The following is a 15,310-nucleotide window of genomic DNA, read 5'->3' as shown; positions in this document are numbered from 1 at the left end:
TCCGCAGCGCCACTTCCGCCGCCGCCATCTTGGCTGCGGGCAAAGGCGGGGCTGAGGCTGAGGCCTGCCGCCATGTTGGACAGGCACCCGCGGCTGTAATTTAGCTAAATGGCGGCCTCGCGTGGTTCGCTTGATGAAGTGCTGCGCGTACGCTCGGACGTCAGCTTAGGGCCGTGTCGGCAGGTACCCGCGGGGAATGCCACCCCGGACTGCACGGGGGCACAGGCTCAGAGACAACCTTGCACGTTTACCTGGCCCAGAGACTTTTCCCCTTTTCTGAAAAAAAGTAAAATCTGGAGCTATTCCCCCCGCACCCCACCAGCCTCCCCAGAGTTTCCGCTCCTGAGTGATGGGACATGGACACCTGCCATGGGAGACCCTGACATTCGTTACCACCAGAACCCAGAAACCATCAGCGTGCATTCCAGAAGAAAAAACGTCATTTACAAGCACTTAAAAACACTTTTATTATTTTCAGGTTACAAATCTTGCCTTCAAACTCCCGCACATCATACCTCCTGGGAAGACATGGCTGACACTGGCTGCGGGGCCTCTGGCTTCTTCATCAGCTGCCATAGCGACCCTGTCCTGAGAGCTGAAAGTGAGATTTTCCTCAAATCCAACAGTTAACAACCTGATCAAGTTCTCTTCTTAGCTAAAATAAAATGCAGCGAATGGTTACAGAAGTCTACAGGGGGAAAAAGATACAAAACGACACGGCGCATGATATAAAATCCCCGGCGCTGTGTATCTGCTTCGTTCCTTGCGCTGAGGACGGGCCCGGTGAGGCAGCACCAGGCACAGCCAGCGCCGATTTCTCCCCGAGCACTTGCAATCCAGGCCGAGGAGCAGCGGCACCGAACACATGGCTGCAGCGTCTCAGCCTTACACACTCTGCAGAGCTCAGGCCCTTGGGAACAAAGGCAAAGTCCCCAACAAAGCTACATTCCAGCAAACCAGCTTTCACCCTTCCCTTTATTCTTACAAGGCAAACAGCACTGCTGCTTTTAAAGGATCTCTTTTTTTACTATTTTTTAAGAGGGTGAAAGAATGCCAACCATGAAAGCTCACGTTCTTCTAAAAGGTTTGTAACTAAAAATAACCTATATACAAGATTTTATGGACCAAAGAGTTCACGATCACCTGCCAAGTGATTCACTACAGGGTCACAAGAAAAGCTTTGTAGGTAACACCAGCATGTGAAGGTAGTGACTCTCCGCACATCCATTTCAGGTCACTGACACAAAATCCTTTATTGGAGGAAATTAAGAGCAACTGCAAAGACTTCAGCCCATGTTCATCAGTATCGCCTATTCATCTTCTTGAATTTCTCATAGTGATAATCATCAGTTGCTTTTTCATTGAGCGGACGTTTGCGATTTGGAGGAGACCCTTCAAAAGAAAGAGAAGGAAATATTAGTTCTCTGTCCTTCCACAGGAGACATTTCCTCACCTCCAGCACCTCCCTTAGACAGCCCCTTGCTCTGTGAAAGGTTCTTGCTTTAGCTGTCACTGCTCCCCAGCCTTGCCCCCCTTGCTATTCCAGCTTTCATCACACCCTTGTCAGCCACCTTTGGCAACACGTTTCAGCTGGGACCTTTGCTACTCCAGCCTTGGGCATCTCTAAAGACATCCCCTACCCAGAGGGCTTCATGTGTGGCCTGGTAGGGTACATCAGATGCAATAGCCTCTCATGGACTCAAATTGCTCCATTTCCCCACTATTTCAGGGCACCCAGAGAAGAGAAGGTAAGAAAAGCCAGATCATTTCTCTGTGCAAGACCCCTGAAGAGTTTCAGTGTCTCTCCTTATGACATTTCAGATAAAGGAACATACGCTCAGGTTCTGGCCTCTCCGTATCCCCCACTCTCAGTGGACGGGGCTTTGGCTCTTCTTTGTTCCTTCGCACTGGTGCGTTTAGCTCCTCATGATAAACTGAAAGAAGGAAAACATCAGATGAGGAATGTTATCTGGAGCAGTGGTATGCAGAGGGACATAATTCTATGGCATTTGTGACAACTGATCTTTAGCAGAAACAACAGAACCTCAAAACAAGCATTTCCGTAATTGGTTTCTATGCATAATCAATACAGGCAAGATGGGAGACAGCAAATTTCAGTAGCACTATTTCATCAGAAGTGGCCCAAAGACTCATTTCCTTTGGAACACAGAAATCTGACTCCAAAACTCTCCTGTAAGCATGGTTAGACACAGCAGAAGGCTGCCTTTCCTCCAGATGGCTGCCGTATGAGAGGCTCTCCCAGAAATTACTTCCCATCTCCCATCTAGTAAGGTCTATGTTTGCTTGACCACCTGTCTGCTTGGGCAGCTGACAAAATGGATTGTGTCAATTACAAACCATCATTTGTAATGGCAGATGAGGCAGGCATTTCCAGCACACGCTCAAGACACAACTTAAAGAAAAACTTTTGGAAATTTATGAGGTGGTGTCAGCTGGGAGTTCAAGAGCAGAAAGTCAAGCCATGAGTAATACGTCCCTCTCCTTGCTGACGGATGGAAGAAAAAGACCAAGCCAGATGGGTTCTATCTGAGCATCCCAGAACAAGGCAGCTGGTTGTGGTGATACACAAACCAATTTCTCCTGCATCAGACTCTATCCCAATTGACTGCTTTTCTTCAGCAGAGGAGAGGATCACACCTGGGTCATGAGAGCTATGTGAGACTTACATCTATTGTGCTGGACATAGTTAACAGCCATGTTGGTGGGAACAAAGGAAGTTTCACTGTCTTTCTTTTTGTTCTGCTGCTCTGCCAGCAGCTTGGCCTTGGCCTCTTCAGTTGAGATGATGTTTTTTATTTTTGCACTAGGAGGAAAACAACAAAGAAAACCCTCATTAATATTTAGAAGGGTAGATTTAGGGGATAGTATTAACACTACTATAGTATGCAATATGTTTTTTGAGAGAGAAGGCAGTGCTCTAGAAACAGAGGCTTTGTTTCCCATCCCAGAGCCCAACTGGGGCTGTCTGCTCCAGCCATACCGGTACTCTGCCCATCAGCACTTGCCCATCCTGGCAATTCAGGCCAGAACCAACGTATCTGTGAACTACATACTCAATTCCCAGGTCCACTTCGGGAATGCCGCTCAGCATCTGGTTGGACAGCATCTCCTCAGTCTTCTTGGCAGAGGAGACACGGATGTTCTCTGGCAACTCGTACAGAGAATCCTCGGCATTTTTTAGCTTCACCTTCTGCTCCTCGTTCTCCACAATTCCCTTTCTCTTCTTCAGCTCAGTCTCAATGTACTTCATCCTAAACAGCAGCGCATGAGGGACACACAGTTATTTAATTATTTTTTTCTGTACTCTGTCGCTGCACTGCTGGGCACAGGTGCATCCCTGTCCTGAGAGCTAGGAGAGAGGAATGAGCAATCTCCCCAAAGGAACTCGGGTGACATCAATTGCACGAAGCAATTGTGCAAGAACTGATCAGATCCTCCAAGCTCGTTCACCACCAGCAGGGAAGGCTCCCACTGCTATTTAATGCCAGGCGAGCTGGTTGGCACCTCCCATCCATAAAAAAGCCTTCCCAAGAGTGGTAGCCAGGAGGTGAAAGGGCAAGTGGAAGTTTCAGTGAGAACTCGGGAGATGTTCTGGGATGAGTCGGTATCCAAGACAGAAAAAACCCATATTGTGAGGGGACACCCAACCTCAAATTCAACATCCCAGACCCAACGCAGCACAACTTACATGTCAGCATCTTCATCCCGCCTGTTGGTTTCAGCTGAGAAGGAAGTTCCCAAGTTTAGATCTTCCTCTTCATTAATCCTAAATGGAAGCCACAGTGTTTACAGTTTTCAGTTTGGGGCTGTTGGTTGTTTGGTCTTCAGAGCTCATCTGCACCCACCTGTCCTTGCCTCTTTCTTTCAGCTTCTTCATGTCCACCATTCCCCCAGATTTTATCTTAAACGGGTCATCCTGTAAAATGAGACATAAGGAATAAGCCTCAAGCTTCCCTTGAGTTTAATGCTAGTCTTCGGGATCTGGATTCACAAAGAGAGAACATTGAAGGATTGAGCCATGGCATCAGTCCTACCCCCGGCCAGACAGCGATGGGCTGGACCGCACTGGTGTTTTCACAGCGTTATATCTTAGCCCTGAGGTAATCAAAGTGTCCAGCACTTACCACAAGTGTTGCTTCTTCTTGCAACTTTTCTCCCACAAGCAGAGCTACAGCGCTAGTCAAGCAGATAAAGAAAGTAAAAACATTTCAGTGGAAGGAATTTACCGTTACGTTACACCGAGGGACAACACAATTTCACATCCTTGGTGCTACATCCCTTACCTCACCCCATTGGGTCGCTTTCTGAGGCTCTGAACTTCTTTGGTTTCCTCAAGTTTTAACCTAAAGAAAAAAAACATTTCACCTAGTACTTGATGCTTTGTTTTTTGTTGATTAACTTAATTTGATTTTCTGCAGTTAACATGGAATCTTCTAGACAGGCCTTGCCTTAAAATTCTGCATATCAGTGTCTATTTTTCTGGTTACAAATTAGATAGATATTTTCTATTTTACTTTATTTAAGCAATTCCATTTATTTATGCAGTTAGAAAAAAAGCCACATGACATCTGCTGGCTATGTCCCCTCAACACGCCTTCCCTCGGCTGAGGAAAGAAGCACCCCAGCATCGAAAGGCTTTAATAAGAAGCCAAGATGGGAAAAACAACTCCAGCATCGTTGGTTTTGGCCCATGAAGATCTTCAGACAATATTCTCCTCACAGGAAAACAAAGGGTCACCAAGAAATATGAATTAATGCGGAGCACCTTTACGCCTTCAACAATTTGACACTAGCTAATAAAAATCATACAGTCATTTCTCAGGAAAAGGAGGAACTAACGAAGCACAGAATTTGCAGCAAAATTAGCAGCAGCTCTCAAGTGGGTATAACACAGATGAATGGATGTCAGCATACATCAGTGACTCAGAAGAAAGTTTAGGGTAAATTTAAAGATCAAGTCTCTCTATACAGATTGACATGCACTCATAATTTCTTCAGATATTTGGACTTTTACTAATTATGCACGTTTTTCACTATCTGCCATGAACTATGCATCATGACATATTTGTCAGAGGCAAAATAAGAACTAGAAAGATCTTGCTTGGAATGCAGGGCTCTGCAAACGAAAGGGCCCATCTGCCCTGTCTGCATCCGTCAGAAATTGCGCTCTCATTTATGTCTGCAGAACTGGAGCCCATGGAACCACCCCGGTGCGCGGGGCTGCAGAGCCACCCTGCATCGCCTCGGTTTCACGGGCTGCTTCCCAAAGTCAGTATTTTCTGATTCTAGGTGATTTAAACCTTCCACGACAAACTTCCCTCAGTTGTTGCTCTAGTATTATACTGCTGGTGAAAATAACGGGGCAGATTCTTGCGGGTGCCAGTTCCCGAGGGGAAGGGCCGCATCTGTCAGGAATGCCGTGCACGGCCAGCGGCGGGGCTGCGCCGCTCCCGGTGACCTCGCGGGGCTCTCGGTGCCCCCTGCTCCATCCCACGAGGGGCTCCGCGGGCTGTCCGGCCCCGGCTGCTCGCCTCTCCCGGCCGGCACATCCCGGAGGAGCTTCGGTGGAAGAGACCCCCCATCTCCGAAGCGACCGGGGCTCCCGGCGGGTTCGGCCGGGCCCAGACGGGGTCTCTGCCGGTCCCCACCCACCTGACCTCCTCCGCCACCTGCTCGTCCTCCTCCTCCTCCTCCGAGTCCTCCCTCCGCCGGCGGAACGACTTCTTGGCGGGCATGGCCCTGGCTGCTGCGCTCCACCGCCGCCGCCACACTGCGGCCCCCCGCGCCCCGAGGCCTCTCCGGGCCGCGTCGCACGGCGATGACGCCACAGACCCGCGACGAAGCCGCGCGGCGCCACTCTTCCGCCAGTACCGCGGCCGGGCAGGGGCCGCCCGCCAGGCCAGGCCGGGCCAGGCCTACCCCTACCCCCCTCCCCTTCCTCCGAATCAATTTTAAAACAATATTTTGTTCATTAGTTTTTCTGTGAAACCTCTTCTGGGAAAGGGGTAAGAAAGCAAGGAAGATGAACTAGCAAACATGGCATGGATACTTTTAATTTTTTTTTATTTTATTTTAAATTAAACCAGCCGATGCACTTGGGAAGAGGGGTCAGTTTTGAGGAAGGAACTCAGAGCCTGAAAGCGTCCCAGTTTTTATGTGTTAGTCAAAGATACTGTGCTCTTGTCACTCGTCTTTTAAACCGACAGCTGTTACGTGACACTATTTTGCTTCTCGGTGAAGGTGCCTGAGATTGGTCGGTTGTTCGTTCAGCATCTCTCCACAGGTTATTGGGATCCTGGTTACAACCCCTGTTGTGTTTTCTGGCATGTAAATATGATTCCTTCCCCCTTCAATTTTGCTTTGCTCCTCCAGTTCAGTTTATTGAGTTCCAAAGAGCATTGGAAAAACATTGTTATAAAATTATCCTTGAGGTTTGTTTTCTGCCAAGGCAAGGTGCTAGGCAAGCTCTGCAGCTCACAAGATAAATGTTGCTGATATGGCTTATTCATTTATCCTTTTTTTTTTTTTCTTCTTTTCTCCCCACTGTCAGTGATTCAGACCAGATAACGCTGGGAATTCTTTCAAATGTCCTCAAAATGTGAAAACAACAGAGTGTAGAGAAATGTTTGTTTTCCCGCCCTGCCTGCTGAGCTAGCGCAGAACCCCCAGTTTCTAGGGGGGAACGCGTGGTTTACCAGGCTGCTCAGGTTCAGGGAGAACAGAGTATTTGTGGTAAACAAAAGCAGTTATGTATGATGTAAGGCATGTAGGAGTTAATGGGAGTTTTTATCCATTGCTATTAGACTCTGCATCATTCAGAGATGCTACATGATCCAGACACATCCCTCATTGTTCTGATCATTACCTTTATTCGTGCGTTTCCTTCTCCTCCCCATTGCCTGGCTCGCTTCCCTATGGGTTAACAACGGGTCAGAGCTGCGCTGGCTAACGTGACTGGCTCCTGATTTAGACTTGTGTTGATCTCTTTGAACATTGAAGATGGATATCTTAATCTCTAATACACAAAACATACTAATTTATCTTCTTACAACCTGTGAGAGCAAATCTGGCATGTAACTGAAAGGAACTCTCCGTTCTTGTCCTAGGAAAACACACCCCCGCAGGTGAGCGCTGGTGAAAATGGGGGTTACAAGAGACATCTGTCCTCACCTGGATTCCATAGGAGAGGTGCCAAGGTACAGGGTGTTCTGGTTGTCAGTCCTTTCCCCTTTAGCTATTGTGCATGGGTTTGCATGTTTGTTTTTTGAAGAAAATACTGCCTGTCTCCATAGAGGAGGGGCAGAAACTCTTCTTCCATGCTGATGTACCCTGCACAGGTCCATAAAGTAAGCCTTTGCCTACCCCATCTGATCTATTTCTTGCTGTCATTTTATCCTGCTCAAATGTGTCACTTTAATTGGAAGTGTGATATTAAAAAACTAAACACTGTGAGCTGCAGGTTGGCGAGGCCTGTGTTACAGAGAAGTTTCCCACTCTTGAAGAATTAGGTAACTTAAAAAACAAACATGCAAACAAACCTTCTTTTTTCATGAATATACAGGGAACTTGCCAGTCTTGTGGAGCTGTGGGACCAAGTCTCCGGACTTGTCTTCAGGAAACAATAGCTTGTTACGTGTGCGCGTGCCATGGTAGGACTTCTATTTAATATAAATCTAAAAAAAAAAAGAAAGAAACAATTGTACTGAAAAAAGAAAGGTGGGAATCAAAGAGGGGGTTCACACTGGAACTATCCACCATTTTTTTAGGTATTAGAAGGTTAGAAAACTGGCAATATCAATTCTGAAGTTGCAGCTGCCGGAGGGACTGGAGCTGTGGACTCTTTTGTGAAGGGTCTTCACACCTAATAATAAATGCAGTGAAGGGCTACAGAAATAAGTCTACAGGGGGGAAGAGATATACTGACACAAAATTTTTTATTAATGAAAATTAAGAACAAATGCAAAGACTTTGGTCTACCTTCCTCAGTATCACCTACTTATCTTCAATTTCTCATAGTGATAATCACCCATAGCATTTTCATTGAGTTTGCAATTTGGAGGAGACAGTTCTAAAGAAAGAGAAGGAACTATTCCTTCCTGTCCTTCCATCTTCTTGGATTTCTTGTAGTAAGAATCATCTCTAGCTTTTCCATTGAGTGGATGTTTGCAATTTGGAGGAAACCCTTCTGAAGAAAAAGAAGGAACTATTATTACCTGTCCTTTGATCTTCCTGAATTTCTCATAGTGATAATCATCAGTTGCTTTTTCATTGAGCGGACTTTTGCGATTTGGAGGAGACCCTTCAAAAGAAAGGGAAGGACATATTAGTTCTCTGTCCTTCCACAGGAGACATTTCCTCACCTCCAGCACCTCCCTTAGACAGCCCCTTGCTCTGTGAAAGGTTCTTGCTTTAGCTGTCACTGCTCCCCAGCCTTGCCCCCCTTGCTATTCCAGCTTTCATCACACCCTTGTCAGCCACCTTTGGCAACACGTTTCAGCTGGGACCTTTGCTACTCCAGCCTTGGGCATCTCTAAAGACATCCCCTACCCAGAGGGCTTCATGTGTGGCCTGGTAGGGTACATCAGATGCAAGAGCACTGCAAGTGCAGAAAGTCAAGCCGTGAGCCATACGCCCCTCTCCTTGCTGACAGATGGAAGAAAAAGACCAAGATAAATGGGGTCTGTCTGAGCATCCCAGAACAAGGCAGCAGAGAGCTCCTTGTGGTGATACACGAAGCAATTTCTCCTGCATCAGACTCTGTCCCAACTGACTGCTTTTCTTCAGCAGAGGAGGGGGTCACTCCTGGGTCAAGAGAGCGATGTGAGCTTTACCTCTGTTGTGCTGGCGATAGATAACAGCCATGTTGGTGGGAACACAGGAAGTTTGGCTAGCTGTCTTTTTATTCTGCTGCTCTGCCAGGTGTCCCTACCCCTGCGCTCCCCTCGGTGAGGGCCCTTCCGCTCACCCAGGGGGGTGTCAGGGCATTGTCCCGCCCAGCACAGACCCACTGTCTCCTGAGCTGTGCGCCTTCCTTTGCAGTTGGGCCAGGAGCTCCCACCTCCCAGTATCCCCAGTTTATCCAGTATAAATACTCACTGAGGTCTGGGCCTGGCTTCAGTCACCACGGGGGCACTGGGAGCTGCTTTTCAGCGTCCCCAGCCTCTCCATGCACCCACCGCTCAGCTCCAGCAGTAACAATAAATGTCCCTTTGCCTCTGCGATGCTGGCTCGAAGGCTCGGCTGCGTGTGGCTCTTCACATGGTACCTTGTTTTGCCCCAAAAAGGGGGGTTTAGTCATGGTGAGGAGGCAGGGGTGAGCAGAGGGCTCTGCCGCGGGTCCGAGGGGAGCTGGGCAGCCCTCCCAGCCTGCCTGGTGTGAGAGGGACAGGGGAGAAATGTTTGTGGAGTGTGTCAGGAACAGTATGGCCAGGACTGGGGCAGTGACCGTGCTTTGTACTGAAGAGTAACCCGCTCCCTCTACCTACTCAGAGGAGACAGCTCCTGGATCGCCCTCTGCTCTACCCTGACCTTAAAACTCCTTCCTGAAACAATGAGAAACAATGTCAGCAACTTACACCGCATACTGCAAAACTGGTGAAAAAACCCACAGTTCTATCATCAATAAAGTCAGGAATTCTAGAAAACGCAGCACTCCTTGAATAAAGAAAAGCATACTATTAAACCATCCAGGCACGCCATAAACACTCATTACAAAGTTACTGACCTGGAAAAAACGAAAACAAAAAAGCAGCCTACAAGTCAACTTTCTACTATACAGGCAGCTGGTCCTGAAGGTGTTAGCTCAGCCTTCTCACCTCCGCCTCTCTAAAAGCCAAAACGCACCCGCCCAAGCTGCTGAGCCCGCCCCAGAGCTACAGCCAAACGAAGGACGCAGCGGACCACCGGCCCCCGCAGAGCCCGGCCGCAGAACGAGCTCCTGCCCCGAGCCCGTGGCTTATGTACCCCGGGCCCCGCCCACCGCCCTCGGGGCCCCGCCCACCGCCCTCGGGGCCCCGCCCACCGCCCTCGGGGCCCCGCCCACCGCCCTCGGGGCCCCGCCCACCGCCCTTCCCACAATCCCCTGGGAAAGGGGCGGGGCCAACCCCCCCGGAAGAAATAAAGGCGGCCACAGTAGCAGTCGGTCCATTTCACTTGCCTTAAGTTCCCAGCAGGCAAAGCGCTGCCGCTTTTTATTTCCATTTGGGACTCGCCTCTGGTGATTCTCTTACCGCTTTTGTTTGAGGTCTGTCCAGTTGTTGTTGTAGAGAAGAGAGTTCCCCGCAGGGGTCGCTTTATTTTTGCGGTCTTCAGATATTTTTGTGGTTAACTGTTAGTCGTGTTTTGGAAGAGTGCTGGAAGCATATGATTTCCAGAAGACTGATGAGCATTTACGGGGTCCTGGGGGACTAAAGTGCCACAGGGACGCGCGTCGGCGGACTGAGGGGGCTGATGGAGGACTAAAGCGTCGTACGGACGCGCGTCGGAGGACTGAGGGGGCACTTCCGGGGTCCTGGAGGACCACGGACATGGACACCCGGAAACTGACGGGGGCGCGGTAACGCATAAGAGCCGGTATGGGAGCGCCGATGGCCGCTCTCCAGGCCGGGCGGGCGGCACCAATCCCGCTCGAGGTGGCGGGGAGCTCGCCGGAGTCCCGGCGGTCCTGGTTCACCCTCCGGCTGCCGCTCTCTCGAGGCCGGCGCCGGACCGGTCTCCGCGAAGTCGCGCATGAGCACGAGCTGCGGAACCAACGCACAACGCCGCCGGGGGCGTGGCCACGGCGCACGCGGGGCTCCCCCCCTGCAGGACCAGCCTTCAGCCGCCCGGCGGCGGCACCCCCTTAACTATCCCGCTCGCGGCCCTCATTAGGGTGATGAGTGGTGACCGCTCTCAGCCCGCTTTAGCCCAGGCAGGGACCAGCTCTGCCCTCTCTGCATTCGCAGCCCAGGCAGCGACAGCCAGCGCCTCTGCACCAAAAACCTGCGGAACAGGGGTTTTCGCCCCGGAACGAGACCCAGGGACGCTGCATCGCTCCGCGCCGGGCACCAGGGCCGGTGGTGGGGGGGATGTAAAAGCAGTGAGTCTGCTGGCGATCGGGGAGGGAGGCTGGGCTGGTGCCTTAACATAAGAATTGGTGATTTTGGCTTTCCTGCATGACTTTTTTTTTTTTTCCCCTTTCTGGCTGTATAAATCCATATATAGCACAGACATTTACACTCATGCATCTATTTACACGTATGTATATATTTAGGGAATTTATATTATCTGCTTACACTTATATAGAAAATCTGCTTAGACTTAATGTAACACTTATGATACAGAATATCTATTTAGACTGCTTATACATCTATTTTGACAATAATATCTTTTTATAAATACTTTTTTTAAGTATTTTTATATTCTGGGATCTTTTATATAACACAGAAGCACAGAATCATAGAATCCTTAGAGACAGAGGGTTTTATTTTGAACTTTTGAACTTTTTTATTTCAAAACTTTTGAACGCCTCCCTCTGTGCCCAGGGTGCAAGTCAGAGCTTGTCCTCTGTGGCTGTCCACAGAGCTCCAGCCTATGATGCTCCTTCAACTGCCCAGCTGTATGTCAGCGCCTGCAAAAGGCAAGAACAGTTACCGAGCGGCCAGGCAAATGCATGGCCCTCCCAGAACTATTCCCTGCCCTGAGGCCCGTAATTGTTCTCAAAATTAAGACTGACTCTACGCTGTTTTCGTCACCTCCTCCAGCTCCGTTTCATTACCAGGATGTCACATAGCCCTCAGAGACTGTGAGGCTCACCCAGGTACCCAGCTAACTCCAGCCTTCAGCAGATGGCAGCACCCAGAGAAACTGTGGCACAGACGGAGGCTGCAATGCTGTTTCTCTCACTTGGCACAAAAATGCACACGCCCAACACGGAAAGCAGGAACAAGCAGTCATCTCTCACCTGCCCACCCTCTCGTTTGCCACAAGCAGGGGAAGGAAAGCCAGGGGACCATCTGTCACTGTGCCTGAGCGCCACCCGTTCAGTGTGCTCTCACCAGACGAGAGCTAGGAAGCCTGCCCAGCCAGCAGCGCTTCCCCAGCCCTCTGTCACCCCTACTCCATTGATGCTTACACACTAAGTGGAGCCCTAGTCTTCCCTCGTAGCGCACGCTGGCGTGTAACTGCCACAGCACTCGGTATTTGCAGTCAGACCTTCAGACCGCTCAGAAAGCTGTGTCCAGCGAAGACAGGATAAAAACCACGGCCTCTAAAAACTCCAGACAGTGGAGGGACTGAGCTAAAGGGAAGCTGGCCCTGGCCAAGGCAATGACAGAAGCGGGGCGTCCCTTCCCTCTCTCGAGCTGCCCAGCGGACAACGCCGCGCCCTCTCCGCCGCCGGCGCCGCGGGCTCTAGGACCCGGCGACGGCACGGGCCGGAGCCCCGCGGCCTGCGGCCTGCTCCGCCACCGGGGACCCGCGGGCTGCCGAGGCGCCGCGCTGCTGCGGCGGGGCGAGGGGCAGGGCAGCCGCGGCGGGAGGGCGTCCCGATGCCCTTCTCAGGTGCGCCGGGCAGCTTCACCGCCAGCTGCTGCTGGTGCCCGGCGCCTCTGAGAGCCCTCTGGTAACTACCTGGCTCGGGAGCGGCCGAGAGAAGCCGGGGCTCGGCCGGCGGAGTGCGGGGGCGGGGGGGGGCGGGAGCCGGCGCCGCCGTGGGCCGGCGGTGGCGGGCGGCCCCTGGGCTCCGCTGCCCGGGGCGGCGCGGCCGGCGGGTGCCAAGGCGGCAGCCCGGGAGGGGCTGGCGAGGGGGTCGTTCCCCACGTCGTTTGGCAGCGGCCTGCCCGACCTGACGGTGACCCTGAAACGGGAGAAAACGGAAAAACGCCTTCAGAGATTTGTCTTAAATAAACCAACAAACAGAAAGTCTCTGAAGAACTCTTCCGAATGAGGTCTGGGTGAACCTCCAGCCCTTGATAAGGCTACGTTTTCTTTTGTTGACATCTGTGTTATGTATATATTTGATTGTACTTATGTCTTTGTGTGGATGTACCGATAGGCACGTGCGCGTATTCTCGGAGACATGAGAAAGTCATGCCTATGGGGAAAGAAATTCTTGTCCTTTAACTTTGCCTTAAAAATTATTCGAAACTGTACTAAGAGCTGTACAGATTAATTGCTCCATTTGGGAAACTTAGAATATTTGTAAAAGCAAGGCGTTCTATTGTTAAACTGGTATCTTTATTTTTTTCTTGATCCGATGCTTTGCTGAGGTATTTAAAATATTTTAATTACTGAGAATGATTTGTTTTATGGAAATGGCTGGCTCAGCCGGTTACCCGCAAAAATAGCTAGTTCAGTCAATCATGTGTAGTTTCCAGTGCATTGTAAAAGATAATTACTCTAGTTCTAGCTATGTAGCTATGTAATACACCTTTTTCTTTTTTTTTTCACAGAAGAAACACAGTTTAATGGTCATGGGTTTTTTCTCTGTAAGAATCGTAGAACGGTTAGAGTTGGAGTAAGTTAGACATTTTGTGCGTTAGCCCTAAAATATTAATTGAAATTTTATCCCTGTGTTGGAGTTGCCCTTGGTTGGTGGTGTTTTTTTCCTAACAGCTAACATTCTGGTTTGGGTTTTATTGGCTTTACTGGATTTTGTTTGGATTTTCACCCCTGTCTGCGTCAGCTGTGTCATTGCAAGAACTTTTCCCTCATTTTTAGTAAGCCAGAACTGTCATTTACATAACAAATTCTCCACTGCATGCTGAGATTCTGCTTGTCTGCTTGGTGCCAAACGTGATGCTGACCACGCTTCAGAGGATGCTATTGTGGTGATTCTAGCTTCTTACTTTTAAGTAAAATTTTTATTTTAATATCTCATCTGTGCACAAATTGTGGTGACTGGCTTTTCCTCAGTATTCAGTACAATGCTGTCTAGATGCGTCTTGAGCTCCCATCGCTTTTCATCTGGTAGGCGAGTCGCCATGCAAGCCCACTATTTCAGTCGCACAGTGTGAATGGAAGTCATTCTGGTGTGGCGTCTGGACTTGAGAGCAGCATTCCACAGCAAATCTGACCTACCTGCTTGGATCCGACTAGTTTCTGCTACTTGCAGGCACGCTGAAGAGGTGTACTTTACACACAAAGCTCTCTTCGGATGGCTGAAATTATGTTATACCTTTACAATCCATTAAATGATCAGGACACAGCAGGGTAGTAAGAAGCAGCTGAGGGTCTGCTCCTTCTGGATCCCTTGCCTTGCTAGTACTGTAGGTTTTTCTGGAAATCTCATTTGCTAAGCATAAACTATTCCCCTACTTCCTCTGTGCCGATTGTAGTAATTTCTGAGGTCTTAATGCGTTTTGTCACCCAGCAAATATATATATATATATATATATATATATATATAGTGTAAGAGCTTACATGAAGTATTTTGCCTTTCGTTCTGTATGGTTGTTTTGTAAGCAGGCTGGACTTTGGCCTTGTGAAAGCCTTCAGAGTTGGCAAGTATGCTACACTGAATGTAGAATCTCAAACTTGCCCAGGCTGTGGCCAACCCGTGCCGCTTCAGGTCTGCACAGGGCCATTGAACGCGCAGTGTGAAGGGGAAAGCTTGGAAGTAGTAATGGTGAGTAAAGTTGGGCTGTGCACTAGAAGTGTTTTTGTCTGGGTGGAAGAGATTCCTGGTCGAGATTGGTGTGGTCTGAATTCTACCTACGTCCCTAACTGGCTAAATACATTTGAAGGTCCAAAACCAATGAGGTGATAGAAAATGCTGGCTATGTGGACTTAAGTAGAATTTGAGCCATCTTGCTCTAGCGTGTATGTACACAGGGTTTTCATGACCTCATTACTTCTTTTGCAAACATCTAAAAAAAAAACCCCAAACTTCAATTTTTGTGGCTTAGTCTGCTTTTGAGATACTTTGCTTCTAGCCTTGTCTTTTTTTGTAGCCGTCCAGTTCTGAAAAAGATGAATGGTTTTGATTTTGTCTAATAAAAGGAAATCTAACATATCTTCTCTTTTGGCATCATTGTATGTTATCTAAGTACTTTGTATTGCATGCTTCAGAAGAACGTGAGAGATCTCAGTGGAGAGTTACAAAATAGTTTTCCTGTAAAGCGAAAGCTCACCCTTTTAAAGTGTCACTAAAAGTGAGTTTGTGGTCTTCTGGGAAAGTTGAGGAGATAAAGTGGATTGATGGAATTATTTTGAAATCTTAATTGTAGTGTAACTTGTTAGGCTGAAATAGACCAGCTGTATTCCCGTCTAAGAGTCTGCAGTAATTTTCAAAGTGTGTTCCTTGTCTGCA

The 15,310-nt window shown here is 49.1% G+C and overlaps 2 protein-coding genes and 2 long non-coding RNA genes across 10 annotated transcripts in view; 2 read left to right on the top strand and 2 right to left on the bottom strand.

The window, feature by feature from the left end:
* Positions 1-442: 442 nt before the first annotated feature.
* C14H9orf78 (chromosome 14 C9orf78 homolog) lies at positions 443-5,841 on the bottom strand. The gene is made up of 9 exons (XM_054220875.1): positions 5,674-5,841; positions 4,305-4,364; positions 4,146-4,197; positions 3,867-3,937; positions 3,710-3,787; positions 3,075-3,272; positions 2,688-2,824; positions 1,836-1,934; positions 443-1,392 (listed from the first exon to the last, which is right to left on the bottom strand). Exons 1-9 carry the CDS (start codon positions 5,754-5,756, stop codon positions 1,301-1,303), a joined length of 870 nt encoding a protein of 289 aa, XP_054076850.1. The 5' UTR covers positions 5,757-5,841; the 3' UTR covers positions 443-1,300.
* Positions 5,842-6,522: 681 nt separating this feature from the next.
* LOC128917569 (uncharacterized) lies at positions 6,523-9,255 on the bottom strand. The gene is made up of 3 exons (XR_008469299.1): positions 9,118-9,255; positions 8,235-8,320; positions 6,523-7,694 (listed from the first exon to the last, which is right to left on the bottom strand). It is a non-coding gene; the product is annotated as an uncharacterized LOC128917569 (long non-coding RNA).
* Positions 7,133-9,125, top strand: LOC128917570 (uncharacterized). Of its 2 annotated transcripts, none has more exons than XR_008469301.1 (3): positions 7,133-7,217; positions 7,583-7,670; positions 8,519-9,125. It is a non-coding gene; the product is annotated as an uncharacterized LOC128917570 (long non-coding RNA). The 2 variants fall into 2 exon arrangements; XR_008469300.1 differs by having other exon boundaries at positions 8,475-9,125.
* Positions 9,256-12,289: 3,034 nt separating the features above from the next.
* GARNL3 (GTPase activating Rap/RanGAP domain like 3) overlaps positions 12,290-15,310 on the top strand; it is a 56,892-nt gene continuing 53,871 nt past the window's right edge. For 3 of the 6 annotated variants that reach the window (XM_054220856.1, XM_054220855.1, XM_054220854.1), the window contains exons 1-2: positions 12,290-12,561; positions 13,452-13,516. In XM_054220856.1, coding sequence (XP_054076831.1) covers positions 12,328-12,561; positions 13,452-13,516 — 299 coding nt within the window. In that variant the 5' untranslated portion in view covers positions 12,290-12,327. Of the gene's footprint in view, positions 12,623-12,749; positions 12,948-13,451; positions 13,517-15,310 lie in introns of those variants that run through there. The other 3 variants (XM_054220863.1, XM_054220857.1, XM_054220862.1) reach the window with 2 other exon arrangements.

Source organism: Rissa tridactyla, chromosome 14, assembly GCF_028500815.1.
Source record: "Rissa tridactyla isolate bRisTri1 chromosome 14, bRisTri1.patW.cur.20221130, whole genome shotgun sequence".
NCBI classification, from domain to species: Eukaryota; Metazoa; Chordata; class Aves; order Charadriiformes; family Laridae; genus Rissa; species Rissa tridactyla.
Note: the sequence above shows the minus strand (reverse complement) of the source record. Positions and strands in the feature narration are given on the sequence as shown.

Excerpts from the sequence above, each read along its gene's own strand:
- C14H9orf78 (XM_054220875.1), bottom strand. The coding sequence starts at position 5,756 with ATGCCCGCCAAGAAGTCGTTCCGCCGGCGGAGGGAGGACTCGGAGGAG. Across the intron at positions 1,935-2,687 it reads CTATGTCCAGCACAATAGAT|TTTATCATGAGGAGCTAAAC; the intron begins GTAAGTCTCACA and ends TCCTTCTTTCAG. Across the intron at positions 1,393-1,835 it reads GGAGAGGCCAGAACCTGAGC|GGTCTCCTCCAAATCGCAAA; the intron begins GTATGTTCCTTT and ends TTTCTTTTGAAG.